This window comes from Leishmania infantum, chromosome 4, assembly GCF_000002875.2.
Source record: "Leishmania infantum JPCM5 genome chromosome 4".
Classification (NCBI taxonomy): Eukaryota; Euglenozoa; class Kinetoplastea; order Trypanosomatida; family Trypanosomatidae; genus Leishmania; species Leishmania infantum.
In genome coordinates, this window is record NC_009389.2 from 170078 (window position 1) to 182191 (window position 12114).

A 12114-nucleotide genomic window follows, 5' to 3' on the forward strand; every position below is an offset into this window, starting at 1 on the left:
CCGCCGCACCCGCTTGCCGCTCCAGCAACGGTTTTCAGGCGTTGTGGCTTCATGCTTTTATTAGGCGTTGATAGCCACTTCTGCCACTTCGCTGTCTCTACCGGCGCGGCGCTCAGGCGGTGCGCCATTGATGCCGGTATACGTTGCTGCCAGAGCAACGCCTTTGTTTTGCCCACTCTCCCCTCTTCCCTAAGTTGGCGAGTGGCGTTATGCGCCATACATCACAGAGACATTGCGCGCAGAGAATCGCACGCGCGTACTCCTCCTCGGTGCAGGATACAATGGCAGGAACTCAACTGACGCCCACTAGGGGAGGCCACTGTTTCTGCTGTCTGTACGGGTGCGCACACATGATGAGGGCCTACGCACCCCCACCGCCCGCTTTCCCTCTCTCCCTCGCGCCCGCCCGACAAGGGAGACGCGTACGCGGCGCGCCTATCACGACTCCCACTACTGAAACGAACGAAAAACCTCGAAAAACATGTAGCCTTGGCACGACATGCGTGCGGCAAGGAAACTAAGAGCGGACAGCAGACGTTCGAGTAGGACCGCCGCCGCCGCTGCTGCTGCTGCTATATGCATGTGTGCCTTACTCAGCGGGAGGGAGGAGTGTGTATGTGTGTGTGTGTGTGTGCGTGCGCCAGGGGTGGTGAGTGGTGCAGAAGGTGGATTGAGGGGAGATGGTCAAACCTCGCCGCTGTTTCTCTCTCCGCAGCACGCTAGTAACGCTACAACTGCTGCTGCTGAGGGAGACGGCAACGACAGTTCTTATTCACCTCGGCTCAGAGACGACTCCCCCCTCTACTCCCTGCCAGAGAGAAGAGGGTCGTCGCGCTCACCCATAATGCAGCCCGCTTCGCCGCTGACGTGTACAACAGGCAGCGACAGCACCACGTCTATTCCTCCTCCGTGCGTACGAGGCGCTTCGGTTCACCACTGGACTCCCGAGGCTGTTGCGCTTCCTTTTCTCGTTCTCTCAGGGATGCGCCGTGTAGCCCACGTACGTGAAAGGCGTGATGGCGAGCAGCTCCTGCCGCACCTCCTCTGTGATGCCCTCGAGCTGCTGGACGAAGCGGTGCACCGTCTCCTCCGTAACATGCGCGTTGCCGCGCGTCAGGTCCTTGAGTGCCTCGTACGGCTTCGGGTAGCCCTCCCGGCGCAGCACGGTCTGGATGCCCTCCGCGACCACAGCCCAGTTGCCCTCTAGGTCCGAGGCGATGACGTCCTTGTTGAGAAGGAGCTTGTCGATGCCGCGGCGCAGGGAGGCAAACGCGATGAGGGCGTGGCTAAGCGGAACTCCGAGGTTGCGCAGCACCGTGCTGTCTGTGAGGTCGCGCTGCAGACGGGAGATGGGCAACTTCGCTGAAAGGAAGCCGAGGACGGCGTTGCTCATGCCCAGGTTGCCCTCAGCGTTCTCGAAGTCGATCGGGTTCACCTTATGCGGCATCGCGCTGCTGCCGACCTCGCCCGCCCTCACCTTCTGATCAAAGTAGCCGAGTGAGATGTACTGCCACACGTCCTTGGCCAGGTCCATCAAGATCGTGTGCAGCCGCGCGCACGCATCGCAGATGGCGGCGAGATTGTCGTAGTGCTCGATCTGAGTTGTGTAGCGCTGACGGCGGAGGCCAAGGTACTTGCTCAGGAAGAGCTCCCCAAAGTCCAGCCAGTTCACGCCAGGGTACGCACAGAGGTGCGCGTTGAAGTTGCCGGTAGCGCCGCCGAACTTGCCTGTGTTTGGGATGCTCAGCAGCATCGTCCGCTGCTCTTCCAGCCGCTCAATCCATACCATGAACTCTTTCGCCAGGTTCGTCGGGCTCGCCGGTTGGCCGTGCGTCCGCGCCAGCATCGGGACATCCCATTCAGGCAGCTTGCTCTTGAGAAGCGCGATCAGCTGATCCAGCGTTGGAATGTAGTGGTGGTGCAGAGCGTCGCGCAGGAGCATCGGAATCGAGGTGTTGTTGATGTCCTGCGACGTTAGCCCAAAGTGGATGAACTCCTTTTCGGCCTCGAGGCCGCAGGCGGACATTTTGTCCTTCAGGTAGTACTCGACGGCCTTGATGTCGTGGTTCGTGACCGCCTCAATGCCCTTTATTATTTTTGCATCGTCGACTGCGAAGTTCTCGAAAGTGGTCGCCCGCAGCTCCCCCAGCTGCGCATCGGTGACGCCGCGAAGCTGCGTGATCGCCGGCACCTCCTTGCACAGCGCTTCGAAGTACAGCACCTCCACCTGCACGCGATACTTGAATAACGCGTACTCGGAGAAGTAGGCGCGCAGCGGGGTCGTGTCACGCTTGTAGCGACCATCGAGGGGAGAGAGCGAGTAGAGGGGGCTGTCTTGACTGATCTCCGCAGGGGCTTTGTGTGCCGTCGTGGTCACGGCCGGCGCCGCCGCCTCTTCTGCCGAAGGCAGTGACATTGTTCTGCGTGCTCGACTATTCCAAAAAAACAAAAAAATTGATCCTGCACGGAGCAGGAAAGAGAAGGAAGGAGGAGGGAGAGAGGGCGAGGAGATGATGATGATGCTTGCGTGAGTACACGCATGAGCTCTGCAAGGGAGAGCGCGGGACGGGAGGGTGCTTAATGGGCTGCGGAACAAGCAGTAGGAATCCTTACATCCATCCACGTGCTCACAAAGCCGTGTGGCTCCTCCCTCCCAACGGCGATTACGGTGCCTTAGGGGTCTTTCCGCGTATGACGGCCGTGCGCCGACTCGGTCGGCTGAGCGCGCGGCCCCCCTGCCCCTCACACTCTGCCCTCCCACCCCTCCGCCTCGCAGGTCGCCTCGGGGCCACCCACCGGTGGACAGCGGGGGCCCGAGGGAGACACACACGACCCACGCGGGCGCCCTGCCCAGCACATGGGTGGCACAGACGCGCGCACTGTCGCGGCAAGCGTTTGCGCAGCGCCATCTAGGACTTGACCCTGTCGTGGTGAAGGGTGATGCGGCAATGGGGGAATGGTGGCAGGGATGGGGGGAGGGGCTCTGCCTGGCTTCCTCCCACGCACTCACAGAGTGGGGGGTGGGGGCGCACCGGAACTTGGAATACCACGCGCTGAGAAGGGTGTTCTCCCCTCGACGGCAGAGCAGAAAGGCGGTGGGTGACAGAAGAGAGGCGCAGCGTATCTGGGTGGAAAGGATCGCGTGCTCGAGAAAGCGAGGGAGGGGAGGCGCGGGAGCCACACGCGGAAAGGCGCGTGCGAAGCCTTCTCCCACCTGCCTTCACGACGCTCTGTCACTCAATGTATAGACCGTCCGTGCCCTCGACAAAGACATCTGCAGGCCGCACGCTCGCGCGCCACAGGAGCCCGTCGCGAGCTTGGTCGCAGAAGTCTGGCGGCTCACAGTGCGGGGTGGTGGAACCCTGCAGGAGGCTCTCTCGCGGGCGTGAAAGCAGCGTGCGCACCACCGTCGCATCAACGCCGCTCCAGTGCACGAGGGGGTCTCTATTGTCGTCGTCGTCGTTGCCCCTGCCGTCCTCCTCGTCATATTGCTGATGCCGTTGTGCAGGAGACGGCCTGGCAAACGAGGCGCGGCGCCGCAGTAGCAACGGGAGAACCCGCTTGTGTGCCGATGAAGCCGTCGGCGGCACCTGCACGGCCAACGCGCCAGCTTCGGATGGCGCCATCTGGCAACGCCGTACCCGCGCCCACCATGACTCCTGCCGGCTCAGCAGCGTCCGCACGTACGAGGCCAAGGTCACCGTGGCCGTCGCCGCCGGGGAGTGGACGGTGACCGTCACCGACTTGGTAGTCGGAGTCGTCGTCTCTTGCCGTGAGACTGCCTTTCGATCACGCTCCGCGCCGCTGGATGGTGTGGCGAGGGCGTCTAGCGCGGACCACAGCCGCAGCGACGGCAGCGTCGACGCCGCACTCTTGTTCACGCGCTGCGCGACAGTAGTGGAGGGCACGATGTTGCATGCGAGCTGCAGCCCGCCTGCGCGCCCGACATCAGTCGATGCACGGCGCGTACCGTACAGCGCATCGGAGGACAGTGGTGTCACCCATTGGTAGCCGTTTTCCACGGAGAGAGATCGAATTTCGCGAAGTGGGTACGCGCGGGTGCCGGGGTGCACGGTGGCGGGCCAGCTGTGCCCCGTCGCCACGCTCAGCAACAGCCCCCATGTGATGGGGTAGGCATAAAGCCGCCGACCATCCGGCTCGACGCACCAGGGCTGGAAGGTGGTGTTGAAGGACCAGAAACACAAACCATCCTCGCGGAGGCGGTGGGCGACGTTGAGCGTGCACGAGGTCGTCGCGGTGGCCGAGCTCGTGATCTGCGGGTGAGACGTGTTGAGATGAACTTCCTCTGCAAGAAGGTGCGGAATGGTGGGCGTGGGCACGGGCGAGGCGGCGAAAAACTGCCGGAACACGTTCGCCAGCACCGGCGCGGCGCTATTGTGCATGCGGATGGCGCCCACCACGTACCAGTCTACCTGAAGCAAGGGCGGAGGCGGCGTGGACGCGGGGTTTGCCGGCGGCGCCACCGCACACCACAAGCGCGCCAGCGTGTCCTTCAGCACCATGACGGCAGCCGTACAGGAGGCCGTGTCGTCGCTGTCTTCATGGCTTCCTCGAACGCTGGCGGCGGTCACGCACGTCGCGTAGTGTTGGTGCACCGCGTGAAGGACGGCGGGCACGGCGCTTTCCCACACGAGCTGGCACAGCATCTCCGCGACACCCTCCTCACGGTCGAGGTGAGCCATGGCAGCAGAAGCGGTGCGTCCACACGCACTCAAAAAACGACTCGCGCCTGCGACGGTGCCCGTTGCTTGCGGAGAGACATCAACAACAGCTGTCGCAGCTGCAGCAGAGCGGGCTATCAGCGACTGCCACCCTTCATGCAGTGCCACTCGACACGCGACCAACGCGCACGACGTTGCGTCGGGGCTGAAAAGCAGCGGTGCCTCGCTGAGAGCTGCTGTGTCCGGTGCTGCAGGTTGCAGCGTGCGTTCCTCGGCTACGCAGCAGTTCCTGGTCTCCGTCATGGACGCCGGTTGGAGGCCTGTAGAGAACCATGTAGCCGCGGCGGCACCGTCAGATGAGGAGACGGTGGTGGTGACGACCACGGCGGCCTCGCCTTGTAACACCACCTGCACCATCTCCTGCACCGACGACGACGACGGGGGCGCAGACTTGTCACTCGCGGCCACCAATTCTGCCCTCCCGATCGGCTCTGGCGTGAGCGACACGTTCACCATCCGGCGCGCGTTGTCCAAGGCCGGGTTGTGCAGCACGGCGGATGTGTTGCGATGAAGCTGCGGCGGGAACCGAGCAAGGCTGTCATACGGTAACGGCGCCGGCTGCATCCGGCAGTCCTTCGCGCTGTGCACAGCGGCTTGCTCGTGCGTTGTTGCGTGTGAGGCTGTGCTGACAGACGCGTTCTTGTACAGGAGAGACGTAGGTGGCATGCCAGGTGTGCAGTGGGCATTGCTGAGGGAAAGCGAGTCGTCAGCACAGGGCTCGTCGCGTGCCGCATCCACCCCCTCGCTCGCGGGTGATGGTGAGCAGCCACATGCATGGGTGCGTCCTCGGTGAAGGTGCACGTACGCTCGAGGCGTGTGCAGAAACAGCGACGGGAACGGGTACGGCCGTTCCACTGTCGGCGCGCCACCGCTGATACCGACGTTCACTTGATTGCGCTTGCCATTTTCCGTCGACCTCATGGCGGTCGTGGCCGTGTCGCACACGCGCGTCAACGCGTAGCGCATGAGCACCGCCTCGACGACGCCCACCACCGCATCGAGGAAGAGGGTGTCGATGTCCGCACTGCTTTCGCTCTCTGTGTGGACGGTGCTGCTGCTCGCAGAGGCCGTTGTCTTGCAAGACACCTGCCGCCCTTCGGAGAGCTCGCACAGAGCACGCGCCTCCTCCGCGGAGACGTTGGAGAAGGGCATGATGGCAGGCTTGCACGCATACACAGAGTGTGAAGGATCGAGCTTGAGATGAGGGGTGCGGGGGGGGGACGCAACGTCGATAATGGCGATGTTGGAGTACGCGCGGCGTGCATGTCCCGGCGAGAGCCCTTTCCACGGATGCTCGACATGGAAGAGCGTCACCATGACGGGTTGCAGAAGTAGCAGAAAGGAGAGAGAAGGGTGTAGCAGTGCGCATCCATGCTGAGTGAGAGGTGAGGGATGGTGGTGAAAGGGCGGCAGGTAAACGGAGCCGTTTCGCAAACACACACACACCAGCTCCTCAAGCAGCTGCTGAGCCTCGATGCGGCTGAAGTATCGGTCGGGCAACCTCCCACCGCACCCCATCGCAGCATCAAAATGGAAAGAAGAGGCGGGTGGGTGGGTGGGTGGGGGGGGGAAGTTGGAGGTGATGATGGGGTTCTACGCGTTGGGCACACACACACACACATACATACACAGAGAAAGAGAAGGATGGACGTGTGCGTTTACGCGCGTCCCGCCTTTCTTCCTTCCTTCGCCCAACTTCCATGTCGGCCGTCATGAACGATCATCTCCTCTTCCTCCTCCCCCTCCCTTTCCATCCGCATCATCATCCTCGTTAGCATCGGGTCGCCAATGCAGCGGCGGGATGCTCTCGCGTCTGGTGTTGTTTCTTTTCATGGCGGTGTACCGTTGAAAGAAGAAACGAGGAAACCAAAAAAAAAACAAAGAAAACGTGTAAGAGAGAAGCCCCCACACACGCACGCGCAGGCATCGATACGCGTGTACGCGGAGGGTGGTGGGACGAAAAGTACTCCAGTATGCATGCATGTATGCACACTATCCAGCGAACTCTCCATCACGCTCTCGTATGCGTGCCGTGTGCCCGAGAGACACACACCCACGCCACACCGTCGCTGCCCGAAATGCACCAACGAACAGCAGCCAGACTTCGCGGCGGTCCGATGGACTTGACTGATGGAGACGGCGAAGGGGAGGGGCGGAAGAAGGAGCGCAGGCGACCCGCTCAGAGATGAGGCAACGATACGAGTGGAGGTGAGGTGGAGAGAATGGGCAGCACACGCGCGGCAGCGGGCCAATGTAGGGTATGCGCCTGCGAGAGCTGAGCTCACCGACATCGGCATATTCTACATGCAGACAGCCACATGAACGTGTGCTGTGCCTCGACTACCTCATCGCCCAAACTCCCTTCCCCCTTCCCCCACCTGGCACCGTCTACTCGTCCAAAAGACACGGTGCCCAAGCACATGCAGAGTACCACTGTCCTCTTCCTTCCCCCGACCACGTATTCTCTCATCATCGTAATGACCGCCTAGCGGCGGCGGCGGCGGATCATCTTCTTCTTCTTTTTGGCCTGGAAGATGATACCGTCGTGGACTTTCTCGAACCACTTCATCGCCTCCTCCTTGGTGACGTGGTGGGAGTGACCGACGCGGCTGCACTTGCGCTTGCGGTGCGCCACTCGCTCGCCACGGCGACCGAGGACGACGTAGAAGTCCATGCCGTAGATACCGGTGGAGGGGTCGTACTTGATGCCGAGATCAATGTGCTCGTCGATGCCGAAGCCGAAGGAGCCGGTGTCGGAGAAGTTGTAGCTCTTCAGCTCAAACTCCTTCACCTTGAGGCCCTTCTCCAGCAGCTCCTCGGCCTTCTTGCCGCGGACGGTGCAGTGCACGGCGATCTTCTCGTTACGACGGATGCCGAACGTGCGCACGGTCAGGCGAGCACGGGAGAGCACCGGGGTCTGCTCGCACAGTTGCTCGAGCACCTTCGAGGCACGCGTCAGGCGATCACCGCTCTCACCGACGCAGATGTTGATGCAGAGCTTCTTCACGACGATCTCCCGCATGGGGTTCGCAGCCTTGCTCTCGGCGACCATCGTTTCCAGCCGGTGGGTGGGGGTATTACGGCAGAAACAAGAATTTAGACGGTTTCGACTTCTCTGAGTTGTGCGTCGTGTGTTTGTGTGTTCGTTGAAGTGGGGGATGGTGGAAGGGCGTGAGTAGGTGCCACGCAGCGGGTCCACGCACGTAAAGCGAAGAGGTGTGGAGTAGAGTGGTGGAGGGTGGGAGAAGCGTTGGCGCGTGTGTGTGAGAGGGAGAGAAGGGAGAAAGAGCGAGGCAAGGCGGTTTAGGGCGGAGGTGTGTGTGCGCGCCATTCTGTGAGAGGAGGCATGGACGCACGCACCCTCGCACAGACACATGGACAGGGAAGCGAATAGGCGCACAGCGGTAGAGGGAGGGAGAATGAGGCCTTCGCCTCCTCTCCCAAACAAGAACGCAGCCGCAATATCAGAAACGAGGCAGTCGTGCAGGCGGAGGCGGCCATGACGCCATCCGCGGGGGCGTGGCACTGGCAAGAGAAAGAGGGTGATCATGGCAGCAAGTGGGGAAGAGAAGCTCGAATACGCGCACACTGTCAGACATGCCGGCTCACGGGGAGCTCTCGCGCGTTATACTTTTCACTCCAAGTGCACGGACTCTCCGCCTCGCGCTAGACATTGTCCGGGAGGTGAGAGCACATCCAGTCGAGCCCTTCGTATAAGCCGTCACCTGTATGAGCACAGCATCCTTGCACGTACCACTTGTGACCGGCCAGGTAGCGTCCCAGCCCGTTGTCGGAGAGGTCACGAAAGCCTAACCCTTCTACGAGCTCCGCAGGCGTCAGCCGATGCGGCAGGTCTTGCTTGTTGCACAGCACCAGTAATGCTGCGCCGGCCAGCAGCGGGTCTGACAAGAGCGTCCGCAGCTCTTCACGCACCTCGCCGACACGCGCGCGATCATTGCTGTCGACGACGAAGATAACGGCGTTGGCACCTTCGTAGTACATCTTCCACAGCGCGCGTAGCCGCTTCTGCCCACCGACGTCCCACAGGTGAAACGTCACGTTGCGGTAGTCCACCGTCTCGACGTGGAAGCCGATCGTCGGCACCGTCTCGCGCGAGGCGCCGAGCTTCAGTTTGTCTAAAATTGTTGTCTTGCCGGCTGCATCGAGGCCGACCATGACGATGCTGGCCTTTTTGTTGCTGAAGAGGCCCTCGAACCAGCTGGAAAAGACGTTGCCCATCGTTGCTCGGGGGGGGGGAGGGAAGTGGAGGGACACAAGCGAAGACACACGCACGCACACGCACACCCGCAGGCCAAAGACGGAAACGGAAGTGAGGCAGGAGAGAAATCCAAGAAGACAAGCAGTGACAGTCGCGCGTACGCAGGCGCACAGGGAGGGGCGAGCGCGACGGAGAAAACAAGAATCAAGAGTGAAAGACCCACCCACCCACCCACCCACCCTCCCTCCCACCCACGCACACGCACACACACACACACACACTGCACACGCCACAGAGGGAGAAGGAGAGGGGTGGGGGCGAGGAAAACGTCGAGGAAGCAAGCGAACAGAGATTGTTTAGATCGGAGAACACAAACCCGCCGAGACTGACACGTGCACGCACACGCAGGTCTTGTGGGAGAGGGGGGGGGGAGAGACGGGCGACACCGGCGGATATCCAGCTAAGAGAGCAGCCACTACAACCAAAGAACAACAAGCGAAAGGTAAAAGAGGCGTGTGTGAGAGAGTCACGCACCGGCGCACGCACGCGCGATGGTGCCAGCGGCCACAGAAGTAACGTGTGGCGAAGAGAAAGAGAGCGAGAGCGAGCGAAAGACAGGGCGCTGCGACGGTGAAGCTGAGGTGTGTGTGGAAGGGAGAACTGCCGGAGAAGGAGAGGAGGCCTGGTCGCTGCTATGTTTCGTTGAGTTTGCGCGGCTCGAGCGCGTGCTGAGTCGCGGGTAGATGCGTGCGAAAACCCGACACGCAAAGCCGAAGCAAAACGAAGAAGAGCGCGTCGGTGCACGAGCAGGCGCACCGGTATACAACAGATTCGCGCGCACTCGTGTCGTGGCGACTCTGTGCCAAACAACACACGCGCACACGCACACCATGCACGGCAAGAGCGAGGGGGGGAGAGGAGGGATGAGGCTACGCGTCTTTGCTGTAGCGGCATGAGATCGCAGGAGGCATGAGGAGGGATTGGCTTGTGTGTGTGTGTGTATGTGGCTAGAGACTGAAGATGGTGTCGAGGAGACTCTCTAACACATACGCTTCCGTACACAAGCGCCAAGAAAGGCAGAGGACGACGAGGGGAGAGGGACGGCGTTCATCAATGGCGGTTCACACGTACACACACACACACACGGCCACGCCCAAACTTGGAGAGGGAGCGTGAGGGAGAGAGATACCTGCAGGCCGGGCTTAGATCACTTATACGGGGACATTAATGCGTGAACAGGAGGTAATGAATCAAAAAAGGCACACACACACAGGCAGCCACACCCACGCTTCCCACAACAGCAACACAACACGACAAGAACGAAGTTCAGACACACGACCAGGTAGCTGAGCAGAGCCGCTATGGGCGGAGGCCACCGCCATCCACTCACCACCACCACCACCACCACAGCAGCAGCAGCATTAACGTGCAAGATATGAACTGTTTGTGTGCGTGGACACGAAGCGGTGACACGGAGCACGCAGGCACTTCGACCTGGCAAGAAACCCTTCACAAACACCGACCTCTCGCTTTCTTCGCCCTTACTGCCTCACGCATATCTGCATGCAAGCATGCTGCACTCAGACATGTGTTGTTGGTGGGTGGGGCGATCCGCACGGAACCTCGCCAACTGTTCGGCTTCTCAGCCCCTTCTCACTATCGCGCAGTGCTCATTCATCACCACGGCCTACGATTATTACCTCTTGGTGCTGTTCTTCGCGTTGCCCACGTCCTTCCGCGCTACCTTGCCGCCGCTGCTCACAACACGGGTGCCGCTCGAGCCGCCTAGCTTCCCCACCTTCTTCATCTTCGACGCGCCGCCGGCGGAGACCATCGCGCCGTTCTTCTTCCGCATTGCTTGCATGCTCGCGATCTTGTTCACCGCCGTCACGCCGCCATGACGGGGGTGATGATCGGCCTCTTCCTCTTCGTTGGCCATCGCGGCTGCCGCCGCTGCGAGCATGCGGCTGCTGGAGCCGGCCACCGACACGGACGAAGAGGTTCCGGCGGAGGCCGATGCGGCGCCCTTCAATGCCTTCGGCGCCACAGACCCCTTCTTCTTGGCACTTGTCTTCTGTTGCCCGCGTGTACGGCGCGGCGCGGCGTCTTCCATGCCAAATACGTATTCCTCCGGGCCGTCGTCAGCGTTGTCGCCGCTGTCGTTGTCGCCGTCTTCTTCGCCGGCATCCTCCTCCGCATCGGCCACCGCGGCAGACGCCTCACGCTCCTGCTGCGCCTGCCGACGCGCCAGCCGCTCCATGTCCGCCTTGGTCAGCGCGTGACCCGCCAACGGCGCGTCGGCGTCGATCGTCTCGTACATCACCGTCATCGGATGCGGCGCGTCTACGTCCGTCTTGCCGTACATGTTGGTCTTTGGCGGCGCCAGCTTCAGGGGCTTTGTGTAGTCGTACTGGACGTGGTTCAGCTCAGCACGGTAGTTGTTGTTCAAGTTCTTGCGCGTGTTCGGCACACGCGAGTCCAGCACCGGGTTGAGAAAGTGGAAGCGCTTCTCCGGCTCCTGCGGCGGCACGGCACTGATGCCACCCTTGACAGTGAGCTCGAGCTTCTTGTTCAGCAGGCGAATGCGCTTCACCGTGTTCGTCGCCTCCGCCTGCGCCCGCTGGCGCCGGTGCATCTTCTTCCACTTCGAACGGCTGGACTTGGCCATGGTTGCGCTGCGGAGGGTTGCGGATGGTGGTGGTAATGGTATATTAGCGGACAGCAAGTGGCAGAGGCGATGGGAGGGGCGACTGCGGTGCTGCTGCTGCTGCTTGCTGTACGCGTGTGCGTGTGTGTGAGCTACACCGGTGTCACTGGCAGAGGCGTGACTGAGCCGACTGTGGGGAGTTGGAGAAAAGCGGTGTGCGCGTGTGAAGGGGGGGGAGAGGGGTCGCATGCGGTGAAGCACGGCAGAGAGACCCGGAGGGGTACAGAGATCGAGGGATAAGGGGAAGAGTTGACACGAGCGAGGAGAAGCTGGAAGAGCGCACACAGGAGCACCCACGTCGCTGAGCATGACGTGCTTGACGAGCTCCCATCGCATGGAGGACAGGGAGAGGAGAAGGGAGCCGATGCCCGTGTATGCCATCGCACTCCAGGGATTGAGGTGGCGCACAGACGCGCAGCGAGGGCCAGCGATCGACAACGCTTGTC

At 61.7% G+C, this 12114-nt stretch overlaps 5 protein-coding genes across 5 annotated transcripts; all 5 read right to left on the reverse strand.

Moving 5' to 3' along the window:
* Positions 1 to 976: 976 nt before the first annotated feature.
* On the reverse strand, positions 977 to 2416 carry LINJ_04_0440 (putative adenylosuccinate lyase; the record flags this gene model as incomplete). The annotated part of the gene is made up of 1 exon (XM_001462845.1): positions 977 to 2416. The coding sequence occupies one exon, from the start codon at positions 2414 to 2416 to the stop codon at positions 977 to 979; it is 1440 nt and encodes a 479-aa protein (XP_001462882.1).
* An 817-nt stretch (positions 2417 to 3233) lies between these two features.
* LINJ_04_0450 (conserved hypothetical protein) lies at positions 3234 to 6260 on the reverse strand (the record flags this gene model as incomplete). The annotated part of the gene is made up of 1 exon (XM_003392165.1): positions 3234 to 6260. The coding sequence occupies one exon, from the start codon at positions 6258 to 6260 to the stop codon at positions 3234 to 3236; it is 3027 nt and encodes a 1008-aa protein (XP_003392213.1).
* Positions 6261 to 7227: 967 nt separating this feature from the next.
* On the reverse strand, positions 7228 to 7794 carry LINJ_04_0460 (60S ribosomal protein L11 (L5, L16); the record flags this gene model as incomplete). The annotated part of the gene is made up of 1 exon (XM_001462847.1): positions 7228 to 7794. The coding sequence occupies one exon, from the start codon at positions 7792 to 7794 to the stop codon at positions 7228 to 7230; it is 567 nt and encodes a 188-aa protein (XP_001462884.1).
* Positions 7795 to 8408: 614 nt separating this feature from the next.
* Positions 8409 to 8981, reverse strand: LINJ_04_0470 (putative ADP-ribosylation factor; the record flags this gene model as incomplete). The annotated part of the gene is made up of 1 exon (XM_001462848.1): positions 8409 to 8981. The coding sequence occupies one exon, from the start codon at positions 8979 to 8981 to the stop codon at positions 8409 to 8411; it is 573 nt and encodes a 190-aa protein (XP_001462885.1).
* A 1676-nt stretch (positions 8982 to 10657) lies between these two features.
* LINJ_04_0480 (conserved hypothetical protein) lies at positions 10658 to 11629 on the reverse strand (the record flags this gene model as incomplete). The annotated part of the gene is made up of 1 exon (XM_001462849.1): positions 10658 to 11629. The coding sequence occupies one exon, from the start codon at positions 11627 to 11629 to the stop codon at positions 10658 to 10660; it is 972 nt and encodes a 323-aa protein (XP_001462886.1).
* Positions 11630 to 12114: the final 485 nt, after the last annotated feature.